This window comes from Dermacentor albipictus, chromosome 4 (assembly GCF_038994185.2).
Source record: "Dermacentor albipictus isolate Rhodes 1998 colony chromosome 4, USDA_Dalb.pri_finalv2, whole genome shotgun sequence".
Lineage (NCBI taxonomy): Eukaryota > Metazoa > Arthropoda > Arachnida > Ixodida > Ixodidae > Dermacentor > Dermacentor albipictus.
Window position 1 is genome coordinate 6838172 of NC_091824.1, and position 15900 is coordinate 6854071.

Below are 15900 nucleotides of genomic sequence, written 5' to 3' on the forward strand. Positions count from 1 at the left end.
AGCCTGGGACTTCGAGCCGGAGCTGAGCCTGCTGAGCGCCCAAGACCTCTTCAAGGGGCACCGATGAGCTGCCCCCTTTCGAGCCCTCTTCCCGGCGGTGGACGCGCTGTTGCTATCGGCCTTTCGGCTTTCCCGGCGAGCCTGGGCCTCCGAGCCGGAGCTCAGCCTGCTGAGCGGCCAAGGCCACGTCAAGAGGCACCGATGAGCTGCCCCCTTTTGAGCCCTCTTCCTGGTGCTGGACGGGCTGTTGTGATCGGCCTTTCGGATTTCCCGGCGAGCCTGGGACTTCGAGCCGGAACTGCACCTGCTGAGCGGCCAAGTACTCGTCAAGGGGCACCGATCAGCTGCCCCTTTTCGAGCCCTCTTCCTGGCAGTGGACGGGCTTATGTGATCGGCCTTTCAACTTTCCCGGCGAGCCTGAGACTTCGAGCCGGAGCTGCGCCTGCTGAGCGGCCAAGGCCTCTTCAAGGGGCACCGATGAGCTGCCCCCTTTCCAGCCCTCTTCTTGGCGGTGGACGCGCTGATGCGATCTGCCTTTCGGCTCTCCCGGCGAGCCTGGGACTTCAAGCCGGAGCTGCGCCTGCTGAGCGGGCAAGGCATCGTCAAGGGGCACCGATGAGCTGCCCCCTTTCGAGCCCTCTTCCTGGCGGTGGACAGGCTGTTGTGATCGGCCTTTCGGCTCTCCCGGCGAGCCTGGGTACTCGAGCCGGAACTGAGCCTGCTTAGCGGCCAAGGCCTCTTCAAGGGGCACCGATGAGCTGCCCCCTTTCGAGCCCTCTTCTTGGCGGTGGACACGCTGTTGCGATCGGCCTTTCGGCTCTCCCGGCGAGCCTGGGACTTCGAGCCGGAGCTGAGCCTGCTGAGCGGCCAAGGCCTCTTCAGGGGGCACCGATGAGCTGCCCCCTTTCCAGCCCTCTTCTTGGCGGTGGACGCGCTGTTGCGATCGGCCTTTCGGCTCTCCCGGCGAGCCTGGGACTTCGAGCCGGAGCAGCGCCTGCTGAGCGGGCAAGGCCTCGTCAAGGGGCACTGATGAGCTGCCCCCTTTCGAGCCCTCTTCATGGCGGTGGACGGGCGGTTTTTATTGGCCTTTCGGCTCTCCCGGCGAGCCTGGGACTTCGAGCCGGAGCTGAGCCTGCTGAGCGGCCAAGGCCTCTTCAGGGGGCACCGATGAGCTGCCCCCTTTCCAGCCCTCTTCTTGGCGGTGGACGCGCTGTTGCGATCGGCCTTTCGGCTCTCCCGGCGAGCCTGGGACTTCGAGCCGGAGCTGAGCCTGCTGAGCGGCCATGGCCTCGTCAAGCGGCACCGATGAGCTGCCCCCTTTCGAGCCCTCTTCCTGGTGGTGGACGGGCTGTTGTGATCGGCCTTTCGGATTTCCCGGCGAGCCTGGGACTTCGAGCCGGAGCTGCACCTGCTGAGCGGCCACGGCCTCTTCAAGGGGCACCGATGAGCTGCCCCCTTTCCAGCCCTCTTCTTGGCGGTGGACGCGCTGTTGCGATCGGCCTTTCGGCTTTCCCGGCGAGCCTGGGCCTCCGAGCCGGAGCTCAGCCTGCTGAGTGGCCAAGACCTCTTCAAGGGGCACCGATGAGCTGCCCCCTTTCGAGCCCTCTTCCTGGTGGTGGACGGGCTGTTGTGATCGGCCTTTCGGCTCTCCCGCCGAGCCTGGGACTTCGAGCAGGAACTGCGCCTGCTGATCGGCCAAGGCCTCTTCAAGGGGCACCGATGAGCTGCCCCCTTTCCAGCCCTCTTCTTGGGGGTCCACGCGCTGTGGCGATCGGCCTTTCGGCTCTCCCGGCGAGCCTGGGACTTCAAGCCGGAGCTGCGCCTGCTGAGCGGGCAACGCCTCTTCAAGGGGCACCGATGAGCTATCCCCTTTCGAGCCCTCTTCTTGGTGCTGGACGCGCTGTTGTGATCGGCCTTTCGGCTCTCCCGGCGAGCCTGGGACTTCGAGCCGGAGCTGAGCCTGCTGAGCGGGCAAGGCCTCTTCAAGGGGCACTGATGAGCTGCCCCCTTTCCAGCCCTCTTCTTGGCGGTGGACGCGCTGTGTCGATCCGCCTTTCTGCTCTCCCTGCGAGCCTGGGCCTCCGAGCCGGAGCTCAGCCTGCTGAGCGGCCAAGGCCTCTTCAAGGGGCACCGATGAGCTGCCCCCTTTCGAGCCCTCTTCCTGGCGGTGGACGGGCTTATGTGATCGGCCTTTCGACTTTCCCGGCGAGCCTGGAACTTCAAGCCGGAGCTGCGCCTGCTGAGCGGCCAAGGCCTCTTCAAGGGGCACCGATGAGCTGCCCCCTTTCCAACCCTCTTCTTGGCGGTGGACGCGCTGTCGCGATCGGCCTTTCGGCTCTCCCAGCGAGCCTGGGACTTATAGCCGGAGCTGCGCCTGCTGAGCGGGCAAGGCATCGTCAAGGGCCACCGATGAGCTGCGCCCTTTCGAGCCCTCTTCCTGGTGGTGGACGAGCTGTTGTGATCGGCCTTTCGGCTCTCCCGGCGAGCCTGGGTATTCGAGCCGGAACTGAGCCTGATGAGCGGCCAAGGCCTCTTCAAGGGGCACCGATGAGCTGCCCCCTTTCGAGCCCTCTTCTTGGCGGTGGACACGCTGTTGCGATCGGCCTTTCGGCTCTCCCGGCGAGCCTGGGACTTCGAGCCGGAGCTGAGCCTGCTGAGCGCCCAAGGCCTCTTCAAGGGGCACCGTTGAGCTGCCCCCTTTCGAGCCCTCTTCCTGGCAGTGGACGGGCTGTTTTGATCGGCCTTTCGGCTCTCCCGGCCAGCCTGGGACTTCGAGCTGGAGCTGAGCCTGCTGAGCGGCCAAGGCCTCGTGAAGAGGCACCGATGAGCTGCCCCCTTTCGAGCCCTCTTCCTGGTGGTGGACGGGCTGTTGTGATCGGCCTTTCGGCTCTCCCGGCGAGCCTGGGACTTCGAGCCGGAGCTGAGACTGCTGAGCGGCCAAGGCCTCTTCAAGGGGCACCGATGAGCTCCCCCTTTCCAGCCCTCTTCTTGGCGGTGGACGCGCTGTTGCTATCGGCCTTTCGGCTCTCCCGGCGATCCTGGGACTTCAAGCCGGAGCAGCGCCTGCTGAGCGGGCAAGGCCTCGTCAAGGGGCTCTGATGAGCTGCCCCCTTTCGAGCCCTCTTCCTGGCGGTGGACGGGCGGTTTTTATTGGCCTTTCGGCTCTCCCGGCGAGCCTGGGACTTCGAGCAGGAGCTGCGCCTGCTGAGCGGCCAAGGCCTCTTCAAGGGGCACCGATGAGCTGCCCCCTTTCCAGCCCTCTTCTTTGCGGTGGACGCGCTGATGCGATCTGCCTTTCGGCTCTCCCGGCGAGCCTGGGACTTCAAGCCGGAGCTGCGCCTGCTGAGCGGGCAAGGCATCGTCAAGGGGCACCGATGAGCTGCCCCCTTTCGAGCCCTCTTCCTGGCGGTGGACAGGCTGTTGTGATCGGCCTTTCGGCTCTCCCGGCGAGCCTGGGTACTCGAGCCGGAACTGAGCCTGCTTAGCGGCCAAGGCCTCTTCAAGGGGCACCGATGAGCTGCCCCCTTTCGAGCCCTCTTCTTGGCGGTGGACACGCTGTTGCGATCGGCCTTTCGGCTCTCCCGGCGAGCCTGGGACTTCGAGCCGGAGCTGAGCCTGCTGAGCGGCCAAGGCCTCTTCAAGGGGCACCGATGAGCTGCCCCCTTTCCAGCCCTCTTCTTTGTGGTGGACGCGCTGTTGCTATCGGCCTTTAGGCTCTCCCGGCGAGCCTGGGACTTCAAGACGGAGCTGCGCCTGCTGAGCGGGCAAGGCCTCTTCAAGGGGCACTGATGAGCTGCCCCCTTTCCAGTCCTCTTCTTGGCGGTGGACGCGCTGTTTCGATCGGCCTTTCTGCTCTCCCTGCGAGCCTGGGCCTCCGAGCCGGAGCTCAGCCTGCTGAGCGGCCAAGGCCTCTTCAAGGGGCACCGATGAGCTGCCCCCTTTCAAGCCCTCTTCCTGGCGGTGGACGGGCTTATGTGATCGGCCTTTCGACTTTCCCGGCGAGCCTGGGACTTCAAGCCGGAGCTGCGCCTGCTGAGCGGCCAAGGCCTCTTCAAGGGACACCGATGAGCTGCCCCCTTTCGAGCCCTCTTCTTGGTGGTGGACGCGCTGTTGCGATCGGCCTTTCGGCTCACCCGGAGAGCCTGGGACTTCAAGACGGAGCCGCGCCTGCTGACCATGCAAGGCCTTGTCAAGGGGCACTGATGAGCTGCCCCCTTTCGAGCCCTCTTCCTGGCGCTGGACGGGCGGTTTTTATTGGCCTTTCGGCTCTCCCGGCGAGCCTGGGACTTCGAGCCGGAGCTGAGCCTGCTGAGCGGCCAAGGCCTCTTCAGGGGGCACCGATGAGCTGCCCCCTTTCCAGCCCTCTTCTTGGCGGTGGACGCGCTGTTGCGATCGGCCTTTCGGCTCTCCCGGCGAGCCTGGGACTTCGAGCCGGAGCTGAGCCTGCTGAGCGGCCAAGGCCACGTCAAGAGGCACCGATGAGCTGCCCCCTTTTGAGCCCTCTTCCTGGTGCTGGACGGGCTGTTGTGATCGGCCTTTCGGATTTCCCGGCGAGCCTGGGACTTCGAGCCGGAACTGCACCTGCTGAGCGGCCAAGTACTCGTCAAGGGGCACCGATCAGCTGCCCCTTTTCGAGCCCTCTTCCTGGCAGTGGACGGGCTTATGTGATCGGCCTTTCAACTTTCCCGGCGAGCCTGAGACTTCGAGCCGGAGCTGCGCCTGCTGAGCGGCCAAGGCCTCTTCAAGGGGCACCGATGAGCTGCCCCCTTTCCAGCCCTCTTCTTGGCGGTGGACGCGCTGATGCGATCTGCCTTTCGGCTCTCCCGGCGAGCCTGGGACTTCAAGCCGGAGCTGCGCCTGCTGAGCGGGCAAGGCATCGTCAAGGGGCACCGATGAGCTGCCCCCTTTCGAGCCCTCTTCCTGGCGGTGGACAGGCTGTTGTGATCGGCCTTTCGGCTCTCCCGGCGAGCCTGGGTACTCGAGCCGGAACTGAGCCTGCTTAGCGGCCAAGGCCTCTTCAAGGGGCACCGATGAGCTGCCCCCTTTCGAGCCCTCTTCTTGGCGGTGGACACGCTGTTGCGATCGGCCTTTCGGCTCTCCCGGCGAGCCTGGGACTTCGAGCCGGAGCTGAGCCTGCTGAGCGGCCAAGGCCTCGTCAAGCGGCACCGATGAGCTGCCCCCTTTCGAGCCCTCTTCCTGGTGGTGGACGGGCTGTTGTGATCGGCCTTTCGGATTTCCCGGCGAGCCTGGGACTTCGAGCCGGAGCTGCACCTGCTGAGCGGCCACGGCCTCTTCAAGGGGCACCGATGAGCTGCCCCCTTTCCAGCCCTCTTCTTGGCGGTGGACGCGCTGTTGCGATCGGCCTTTCGGCTTTCCCGGCGAGCCTGGGCCTCCGAGCCGGAGCTCAGCCTGCTGAGTGGCCAAGACCTCTTCAAGGGGCACCGATGAGCTGCCCCCTTTCGAGCCCTCTTCCTGGTGGTGGACGGGCTGTTGTGATCGGCCTTTCGGCTCTCCCGCCGAGCCTGGGACTTCGAGCAGGAACTGCGCCTGCTGATCGGCCAAGGCCTCTTCAAGGGGCACCGATGAGCTGCCCCCTTTCCAGCCCTCTTCTTGGGGGTCCACGCGCTGTGGCGATCGGCCTTTCGGCTCTCCCGGCGAGCCTGGGACTTCAAGCCGGAGCTGCGCCTGCTGAGCGGGCAACGCCTCTTCAAGGGGCACCGATGAGCTATCCCCTTTCGAGCCCTCTTCTTGGTGCTGGACGCGCTGTTGTGATCGGCCTTTCGGCTCTCCCGGCGAGCCTGGGACTTCGAGCCGGAGCTGAGCCTGCTGAGCGGGCAAGGCCTCTTCGAGGGGCACTGATGAGCTGCCCCCTTTCCAGCCCTCTTCTTGGCGGTGGACGCGCTGTGTCGATCCGCCTTTCTGCTCTCCCTGCGAGCCTGGGCCTCCGAGCCGGAGCTCAGCCTGCTGAGCGGCCAAGGCCTCTTCAAGGGGCACCGATGAGCTGCCCCCTTTCGAGCCCTCTTCCTGGCGGTGGACGGGCTTATGTGATCGGCCTTTCGACTTTCCCGGCGAGCCTGGAACTTCAAGCCGGAGCTGCGCCTGCTGAGCGGCCAAGGCCTCTTCAAGGGGCACCGATGAGCTGCCCCCTTTCCAACCCTCTTCTTGGCGGTGGACGCGCTGTCGCGATCGGCCTTTCGGCTCTCCCAGCGAGCCTGGGACTTATAGCCGGAGCTGCGCCTGCTGAGCGGGCAAGGCATCGTCAAGGGCCACCGATGAGCTGCGCCCTTTCGAGCCCTCTTCCTGGTGGTGGACGAGCTGTTGTGATCGGCCTTTCGGCTCTCCCGGCGAGCCTGGGTATTCGAGCCGGAACTGAGCCTGATGAGCGGCCAAGGCCTCTTCAAGGGGCACCGATGAGCTGCCCCCTTTCGAGCCCTCTTCTTGGCGGTGGACACGCTGTTGCGATCGGCCTTTCGGCTCTCCCGGCGAGCCTGGGACTTCGAGCCGGAGCTGAGCCTGCTGAGCGCCCAAGGCCTCTTCAAGGGGCACCGTTGAGCTGCCCCCTTTCGAGCCCTCTTCCTGGCAGTGGACGGGCTGTTTTGATCGGCCTTTCGGCTCTCCCGGCCAGCCTGGGACTTCGAGCCGGAGCTGAGCCTGCTGAGCGGCCAAGGCCTCGTGAAGAGGCACCGATGAGCTGCCCCCTTTCGAGCCCTCTTCCTGGTGGTGGACGGGCTGTTGTGATCGGCCTTTCGGCTCTCCCGGCGAGCCTGGGACTTCGAGCCGGAGCTGAGACTGCTGAGCGGCCAAGGCCTCTTCAAGGGGCACCGATGAGCTCCCCCTTTCCAGCCCTCTTCTTGGCGGTGGACGCGCTGTTGCTATCGGCCTTTCGGCTCTCCCGGCGATCCTGGGACTTCAAGCCGGAGCAGCGCCTGCTGAGCGGGCAAGGCCTCGTCAAGGGGCTCTGATGAGCTGCCCCCTTTCGAGCCCTCTTCCTGGCGGTGGACGGGCGGTTTTTATTGGCCTTTCGGCTCTCCCGGCGAGCCTGGGACTTCGAGCAGGAGCTGCGCCTGCTGAGCGGCCAAGGCCTCTTCAAGGGGCACCGATGAGCTGCCCCCTTTCCAGCCCTCTTCTTTGCGGTGGACGCGCTGATGCGATCTGCCTTTCGGCTCTCCCGGCGAGCCTGGGACTTCAAGCCGGAGCTGCGCCTGCTGAGCGGGCAAGGCATCGTCAAGGGGCACCGATGAGCTGCCCCCTTTCGAGCCCTCTTCCTGGCGGTGGACAGGCTGTTGTGATCGGCCTTTCGGCTCTCCCGGCGAGCCTGGGTACTCGAGCCGGAACTGAGCCTGCTTAGCGGCCAAGGCCTCTTCAAGGGGCACCGATGAGCTGCCCCCTTTCGAGCCCTCTTCTTGGCGGTGGACACGCTGTTGCGATCGGCCTTTCGGCTCTCCCGGCGAGCCTGGGACTTCGAGCCGGAGCTGAGCCTGCTGAGCGGCCAAGGCCTCTTCAGGGGGCACCGATGAGCTGCCCCCTTTCCAGCCCTCTTCTTGGCGGTGGACGCGCTGTTGCGATCGGCCTTTCGGCTCTCCCGGCGAGCCTGGGACTTCAAGCCGGAGCAGCGCCTGCTGAGCGGGCAAGGCCTCGTCAAGGGGCACTGATGAGCTGCCCCCTTTCGAGCCCTCTTCATGGCGGTGGACGGGCGGTTTTTATTGGCCTTTCGGCTCTCCCGGCGAGCCTGGGACTTCGAGCCGGAGCTGAGCCTGCTGAGCGGCCAAGGCCTCTTCAGGGGGCACCGATGAGCTGCCCCCTTTCCAGCCCTCTTCTTGGCGGTGGACGCGCTGTTGCGATCGGCCTTTCGGCTCTCCCGGCGAGCCTGGGACTTCGAGCCGGAGCTGAGCCTGCTGAGCGGCCAAGGCCTCGTCAAGCGGCACCGATGAGCTGCCCCCTTTCGAGCCCTCTTCCTGGTGGTGGACGGGCTGTTGTGATCGGCCTTTCGGATTTCCCGGCGAGCCTGGGACTTCGAGCCGGAGCTGCACCTGCTGAGCGGCCACGGCCTCTTCAAGGGGCACCGATGAGCTGCCCCCTTTCCAGCCCTCTTCTTGGCGGTGGACGCGCTGTTGCGATCGGCCTTTCGGCTTTCCCGGCGAGCCTGGGCCTCCGAGCCGGAGCTCAGCCTGCTGAGTGGCCAAGACCTCTTCAAGGGGCACCGATGAGCTGCCCCCTTTCGAGCCCTCTTCCTGGTGGTGGACGGGCTGTTGTGATCGGCCTTTCGGCTCTCCCGCCGAGCCTGGGACTTCGAGCAGGAGCTGCGCCTGCTGATCGGCCAAGGCCTCTTCAAGGGGCACCGATGAGCTGCCCCCTTTCCAGCCCTCTTCTTGGGGGTCCACGCGCTGTGGCGATCGGCCTTTCGGCTCTCCCGGCGAGCCTGGGACTTCAAGCCGGAGCTGCGCCTGCTGAGCGGGCAACGCCTCTTCAAGGGGCACCGATGAGCTGTCCCCTTTCGAGCCCTCTTCTTGGTGGTGGACGCGCTGTTGTGATCGGCCTTTCGGCTCTCCCGGCGAGCCTGGGTCTTCGAGACGAAACTGAGCCTGCTGAGAGGCCAAGGCCTCTTCAAGGGGCACCGATGAGCTGCCCCCTTTCGAGCCCTCTTCTTGGCGGTGGACGCGCTGTTGCGATCGGCCTTTCGGCTCTCCCGGCGAGCCTGGGACTTCGAGCCGGAGCTGAGCCTGCTGAGCGCCCAAGGCCTCTTCAAGGGGCACCGATGAGCTGCCCCCTTTCGAGCCCTCTTCCTGGCAGTGGACGGGCTGTTGTAATCGGTCTTTCGGCTCTCCCGGCGAGCCTGGGACTTCGAGCCGGAGCTGAGCCTGCTGAGCGGCCAAAGCCTCGTCAAGAGGCACCGATGAGCTGCCCCCTTTCGAGCCCTCTTCCTTGAGGTGGACGGGCTGTTGTGATCGGCCTTTCGGCTCTCCCGGCGAGCCTGGGACTTCGAGCCGGAGCTGAGCCTGCTGAGCGGGCAAGGCCTCTTCAAGGGGCACCGATGAGCTATCCCCTTTCGAGCCCTCTTCTTGGTGCTGGACGCGCTGTTGTGATCGGCCGTTCGGCTCTCCCGGCGAGCCTGGGACTTCGAGCCGGAGCTGAGCCTGCTGAGCGGGCAAGGCCTCTTCAAGGGGCACTGATGAGCTGCCCCCTTTCCAGCCCTCTTCTTGGCGGTGGACGCGCTGTGTCTATCCGCCTTTCTGCTCTCCCTGCGAGCCTGGGCCTCCGAGCCGGAGCTCAGCCTGCTGAGCGGCCAAGGCCTCTTCAAGGGGCACCGATGAGCTGCCCCCTTTCGAGCCCTCTTCCTGGCGGTGGACGGGCTTATGTGATCGGCCTTTCGACTTTCCCGGCGAGCCTGGAACTTCAAGCCGGAGCTGCGCCTGCTGAGCGGCCAAGGCCTCTTCAAGGGGCACCGATGAGCTGCCCCCTTTCCAACCCTCTTCTTGGCGGTGGACGCGCTGTCGCGATCGGCCTTTCGGCTCTCCCAGCGAGCCTGGGACTTATAGCCGGAGCTGCGCCTGCTGAGCGGGCAAGGCATCGTCAAGGGCCACCGATGAGCTGCGCCCTTTCGAGCCCTCTTCCTGGTGGTGGACGAGCTGTTGTGATCGGCCTTTCGGCTCTCCCGGCGAGCCTGGGTATTCGAGCCGGAACTGAGCCTGATGAGCGGCCAAGGCCTCTTCAAGGGGCACCGATGAGCTGCCCCCTTTCGAGCCCTCTTCTTGGCGGTGGACACGCTGTTGCGATCGGCCTTTCGGCTCTCCCGGCGAGCCTGGGACTTCGAGCCGGAGCTGAGCCTGCTGAGCGCCCAAGGCCTCTTCAAGGGGCACCGTTGAGCTGCCCCCTTTCGAGCCCTCTTCCTGGCAGTGGACGGGCTGTTTTGATCGGCCTTTCGGCTCTCCCGGCCAGCCTGGGACTTCGAGCTGGAGCTGAGCCTGCTGAGCGGCCAAGGCCTCGTGAAGAGGCACCGATGAGCTGCCCCCTTTCGAGCCCTCTTCCTGGTGGTGGACGGGCTGTTGTGATCGGCCTTTCGGCTCTCCCGGCGAGCCTGGGACTTCGAGCCGGAGCTGAGACTGCTGAGCGGCCAAGGCCTCTTCAAGGGGCACCGATGAGCTGCCCCCTTTCCAACCCTCTTCTTGGCGGTGGACGCGCTGTCGCGATCGGCCTTTCGGCTCTCCCAGCGAGCCTGGGACTTATAGCCGGAGCTGCGCCTGCTGAGCGGGCAAGGCATCGTCAAGGGCCACCGATGAGCTGCGCCCTTTCGAGCCCTCTTCCTGGTGGTGGACGAGCTGTTGTGATCGGCCTTTCGGCTCTCCCGGCGAGCCTGGGTATTCGAGCCGGAACTGAGCCTGATGAGCGGCCAAGGCCTCTTCAAGGGGCACCGATGAGCTGCCCCCTTTCGAGCCCTCTTCTTGGCGGTGGACACGCTGTTGCGATCGGCCTTTCGGCTCTCCCGGCGAGCCTGGGACTTCGAGCCGGAGCTGAGCCTGCTGAGCGCCCAAGGCCTCTTCAAGGGGCACCGTTGAGCTGCCCCCTTTCGAGCCCTCTTCCTGGCAGTGGACGGGCTGTTTTGATCGGCCTTTCGGCTCTCCCGGCCAGCCTGGGACTTCGAGCTGGAGCTGAGCCTGCTGAGCGGCCAAGGCCTCGTGAAGAGGCACCGATGAGCTGCCCCCTTTCGAGCCCTCTTCCTGGTGGTGGACGGGCTGTTGTGATCGGCCTTTCGGCTCTCCCGGCGAGCCTGGGACTTCGAGCCGGAGCTGAGACTGCTGAGCGGCCAAGGCCTCTTCAAGGGGCACCGATGAGCTCCCCCTTTCCAGCCCTCTTCTTGGCGGTGGACGCGCTGTCGCGATCGGCCTTTCGGCTCTCCCAGCGAGCCTGGGACTTATAGCCGGAGCTGCGCCTGCTGAGCGGGCAAGGCATCGTCAAGGGCCACCGATGAGCTGCGCCCTTTCGAGCCCTCTTCCTGGTGGTGGACGAGCTGTTGTGATCGGCCTTTCGGCTCTCCCGGCGAGCCTGGGTATTCGAGCCGGAACTGAGCCTGATGAGCGGCCAAGGCCTCTTCAAGGGGCACCGATGAGCTGCCCCCTTTCGAGCCCTCTTCTTGGCGGTGGACACGCTGTTGCGATCGGCCTTTCGGCTCTCCCGGCGAGCCTGGGACTTCGAGCCGGAGCTGAGCCTGCTGAGCGCCCAAGGCCTCTTCAAGGGGCACCGTTGAGCTGCCCCCTTTCGAGCCCTCTTCCTGGCAGTGGACGGGCTGTTTTGATCGGCCTTTCGGCTCTCCCGGCCAGCCTGGGACTTCGAGCTGGAGCTGAGCCTGCTGAGCGGCCAAGGCCTCTTCAAGGGGCACCGATGAGCTGCCCCCTTTCGAGCCCTCTTCTTGGCGGTGGACACGCTGTTGCGATCGGCCTTTCGGCTCTCCCGGCGAGCCTGGGACTTCGAGCCGGAGCTGAGCCTGCTGAGCGGCCAAGGCCTCTTCAAGGGGCACCGATGAGCTGCCCCCTTTCCAGCCCTCTTCTTGGTGGTGGACGCGCTGTTGCTATCGGCCTTTAGGCTCTCCCGGCGAGCCTGGGACTTCAAGACGGAGCTGCGCCTGCTGAGCGGGCAAGGCCTCTTCAAGGGGCACTGATGAGCTGCCCCCTTTCCAGTCCTCTTCTTGGCGGTGGACGCGCTGTTTCGATCGGCCTTTCTGCTCTCCCTGCGAGCCTGGGCCTCCGAGCCGGAGCTCAGCCTGCTGAGCGGCCAAGGCCTCTTCAAGGGGCACCGATGAGCTGCCCCCTTTCAAGCCCTCTTCCTGGCGGTGGACGGGCTTATGTGATCGGCCTTTCGACTTTCCCGGCGAGCCTGGGACTTCAAGCCGGAGCTGCGCCTGCTGAGCGGCCAAGGCCTCTTCAAGGGACACCGATGAGCTGCCCCCTTTCGAGCCCTCTTCTTGGTGGTGGACGCGCTGTTGCGATCGGCCTTTCGGCTCACCCGGAGAGCCTGGGACTTCAAGACGGAGCCGCGCCTGCTGACCATGCAAGGCCTTGTCAAGGGGCACTGATGAGCTGCCCCCTTTCGAGCCCTCTTCCTGGCGCTGGACGGGCGGTTTTTATTGGCCTTTCGGCTCTCCCGGCGAGCCTGGGACTTCGAGCCGGAGCTGAGCCTGCTGAGCGGCCAAGGCCTCTTCAGGGGGCACCGATGAGCTGCCCCCTTTCCAGCCCTCTTCTTGGGGGTCCACGCGCTGTGGCGATCGGCCTTTCGGCTCTCCCGGCGAGCCTGGGACTTCAAGCCGGAGCTGCGCCTGCTGAGCGGGCAACGCCTCTTCAAGGGGCACCGATGAGCTGTCCCCTTTCGAGCCCTCTTCTTGGTGGTGGACGCGCTGTTGTGATCGGCCTTTCGGCTCTCCCGGCGAGCCTGGGTCTTCGAGACGAAACTGAGCCTGCTGAGAGGCCAAGGCCTCTTCAAGGGGCACCGATGAGCTGCCCCCTTTCGAGCCCTCTTCTTGGCGGTGGACGCGCTGTTGCGATCGGCCTTTCGGCTCTCCCGGCGAGCCTGGGACTTCGAGCCGGAGCTGAGCCTGCTGAGCGCCCAAGGCCTCTTCAAGGGGCACCGATGAGCTGCCCCCTTTCGAGCCCTCTTCCTGGCAGTGGACGGGCTGTTGTAATCGGTCTTTCGGCTCTCCCGGCGAGCCTGGGACTTCGAGCCGGAGCTGAGCCTGCTGAGCGGCCAAAGCCTCGTCAAGAGGCACCGATGAGCTGCCCCCTTTCGAGCCCTCTTCCTTGAGGTGGACGGGCTGTTGTGATCGGCCTTTCGGCTCTCCCGGCGAGCCTGGGACTTCGAGCCGGAGCTGAGCCTGCTGAGCGGGCAAGGCCTCTTCAAGGGGCACCGATGAGCTATCCCCTTTCGAGCCCTCTTCTTGGTGCTGGACGCGCTGTTGTGATCGGCCTTTCGGCTCTCCCGGCGAGCCTGGGACTTCGAGCCGGAGCTGAGCCTGCTGAGCGGGCAAGGCCTCTTCAAGGGGCACTGATGAGCTGCCCCCTTTCCAGCCCTCTTCTTGGCGGTGGACGCGCTGTGTCTATCCGCCTTTCTGCTCTCCCTGCGAGCCTGGGCCTCCGAGCCGGAGCTCAGCCTGCTGAGCGGCCAAGGCCTCTTCAAGGGGCACCGATGAGCTGCCCCCTTTCGAGCCCTCTTCCTGGCGGTGGACGGGCTTATGTGATCGGCCTTTCGACTTTCCCGGCGAGCCTGGAACTTCAAGCCGGAGCTGCGCCTGCTGAGCGGCCAAGGCCTCTTCAAGGGGCACCGATGAGCTCCCCCTTTCCAGCCCTCTTCTTGGCGGTGGACGCGCTGTTGCTATCGGCCTTTCGGCTCTCCCGGCGATCCTGGGACTTCAAGCCGGAGCAGCGCCTGCTGAGCGGGCAAGGCCTCGTCAAGGGGCTCTGATGAGCTGCCCCCTTTCGAGCCCTCTTCCTGGCGGTGGACGGGCGGTTTTTATTGGCCTTTCGGCTCTCCCGGCGAGCCTGGGACTTCGAGCAGGAGCTGCGCCTGCTGAGCGGCCAAGGCCTCTTCAAGGGGCACCGATGAGCTGCCCCCTTTCCAGCCCTCTTCTTTGCGGTGGACGCGCTGATGCGATCTGCCTTTTGGCTCTCCCGGCGAGCCTGGGACTTCAAGCCGGAGCTGCGCCTGCTGAGCGGGCAAGGCATCGTCAAGGGGCACCGATGAGCTGCCCCCTTTCGAGCCCTCTTCCTGGCGGTGGACAGGCTGTTGTGATCGGCCTTTCGGCTCTCCCGGCGAGCCTGGGTACTCGAGCCGGAACTGAGCCTGCTTAGCGGCCAAGGCCTCTTCAAGGGGCACCGATGAGCTGCCCCCTTTCCAGCCCTCTTCTTGGCGGTGGACGCGCTGTTGCTATCGGCCTTTCGGCTCTCCCGGCGATCCTGGGACTTCAAGCCGGAGCAGCGCCTGCTGAGCGGGCAAGGCCTCGTCAAGGGGCTCTGATGAGCTGCCCCCTTTCGAGCCCTCTTCCTGGCGGTGGACGGGCGGTTTTTATTGGCCTTTCGGCTCTCCCGGCGAGCCTGGGACTTCGAGCAGGAGCTGCGCCTGCTGAGCGGCCAAGGCCTCTTCAAGGGGCACCGATGAGCTGCCCCCTTTCCAGCCCTCTTCTTTGCGGTGGACGCGCTGATGCGATCTGCCTTTTGGCTCTCCCGGCGAGCCTGGGACTTCAAGCCGGAGCTGCGCCTGCTGAGCGGGCAAGGCATCGTCAAGGGGCACCGATGAGCTGCCCCCTTTCGAGCCCTCTTCCTGGCGGTGGACAGGCTGTTGTGATCGGCCTTTCGGCTCTCCCGGCGAGCCTGGGTACTCGAGCCGGAACTGAGCCTGCTTAGCGGCCAAGGCCTCTTCAAGGGGCACCGATGAGCTGCCCCCTTTCGAGCCCTCTTCTTGGCGGTGGACACGCTGTTGCGATCGGCCTTTCGGCTCTCCCGGCGAGCCTGGGACTTCGAGCCGGAGCTGAGCCTGCTGAGCGGCCAAGGCCTCTTCAAGGGGCACCGATGAGCTGCCCCCTTTCCAGCCCTCTTCTTGGTGGTGGACGCGCTGTTGCTATCGGCCTTTAGGCTCTCCCGGCGAGCCTGGGACTTCAAGACGGAGCTGCGCCTGCTGAGCGGGCAAGGCCTCTTCAAGGGGCACTGATGAGCTGCCCCCTTTCCAGTCCTCTTCTTGGCGGTGGACGCGCTGTTTCGATCGGCCTTTCTGCTCTCCCTGCGAGCCTGGGCCTCCGAGCCGGAGCTCAGCCTGCTGAGCGGCCAAGGCCTCTTCAAGGGGCACCGATGAGCTGCCCCCTTTCAAGCCCTCTTCCTGGCGGTGGACGGGCTTATGTGATCGGCCTTTCGACTTTCCCGGCGAGCCTGGGACTTCAAGCCGGAGCTGCGCCTGCTGAGCGGCCAAGGCCTCTTCAAGGGACACCGATGAGCTGCCCCCTTTCGAGCCCTCTTCTTGGTGGTGGACGCGCTGTTGCGATCGGCCTTTCGGCTCACCCGGAGAGCCTGGGACTTCAAGACGGAGCCGCGCCTGCTGACCATGCAAGGCCTTGTCAAGGGGCACTGATGAGCTGCCCCCTTTCGAGCCCTCTTCCTGGCGCTGGACGGGCGGTTTTTATTGGCCTTTCGGCTCTCCCGGCGAGCCTGGGACTTCGAGCCGGAGCTGAGCCTGCTGAGCGGCCAAGGCCTCTTCAGGGGGCACCGATGAGCTGCCCCCTTTCCAGCCCTCTTCTTGGCGGTGGACGCGCTGTTGCGATCGGCCTTTCGGCTCTCCCGGCGAGCCTGGGACTTCGAGCCGGAGCTGAGCCTGCTGAGCGGCCAAGGCCACGTCAAGAGGCACCGATGAGCTGCCCCCTTTTGAGCCCTCTTCCTGGTGCTGGACGGGCTGTTGTGATCGGCCTTTCGGATTTCCCGGCGAGCCTGGGACTTCGAGCCGGAACTGCACCTGCTGAGCGGCCAAGTACTCGTCAAGGGGCACCGATCAGCTGCCCCTTTTCGAGCCCTCTTCCTGGCAGTGGACGGGCTTATGTGATCGGCCTTTCAACTTTCCCGGCGAGCCTGAGACTTCGAGCCGGAGCTGCGCCTGCTGAGCGGCCAAGGCCTCTTCAAGGGGCACCGATGAGCTGCCCCCTTTCCAGCCCTCTTCTTGGCGGTGGACGCGCTGATGCGATCTGCCTTTCGGCTCTCCCGGCGAGCCTGGGACTTCAAGCCGGAGCTGCGCCTGCTGAGCGGGCAAGGCATCGTCAAGGGGCACCGATGAGCTGCCCCCTTTCGAGCCCTCTTCCTGGCGGTGGACAGGCTGTTGTGATCGGCCTTTCGGCTCTCCCGGCGAGCCTGGGTACTCGAGCCGGAACTGAGCCTGCTT

General features: G+C 65.6%; 1 protein-coding gene across 1 annotated transcript; it reads right to left on the reverse strand.

Annotated features, from left to right (window-relative positions):
- Positions 1 to 3699: 3699 nt before the first annotated feature.
- LOC139059483 (neurofilament medium polypeptide-like) lies at positions 3700 to 6257 on the reverse strand. Its single transcript, XM_070537908.1, has 3 exons — positions 6156 to 6257; positions 5347 to 6024; positions 3700 to 3954 (listed from the first exon to the last, which is right to left on the reverse strand). Exons 1-3 carry the CDS (start codon positions 6255 to 6257, stop codon positions 3700 to 3702), a joined length of 1035 nt encoding a protein of 344 aa, XP_070394009.1.
- Positions 6258 to 15900: the final 9643 nt, after the last annotated feature.

Bases quoted from the DNA above. Each gene is read 5' to 3' on its own strand.
- LOC139059483 (XM_070537908.1), bottom strand. From the start codon at position 6,257: ATGCCTTGCCCGCTCAGCAGGCGCAGCTCCGGCTATAAGTCCCAGGCT. The intron at 6,025-6,155 runs GTTGGAAAGGGG...GTCCACCGCCAG, and splicing joins CGTCCACCGCCAAGAAGAGG to GAAGAGGGCTCGAAAGGGGG. The intron at 3,955-5,346 runs GTCCACCGCCAA...GTCCACCGCCAG, and splicing joins AAGGCCGATCGCAACAGCGC to GAAGAGGGCTTGAAAGGGGG.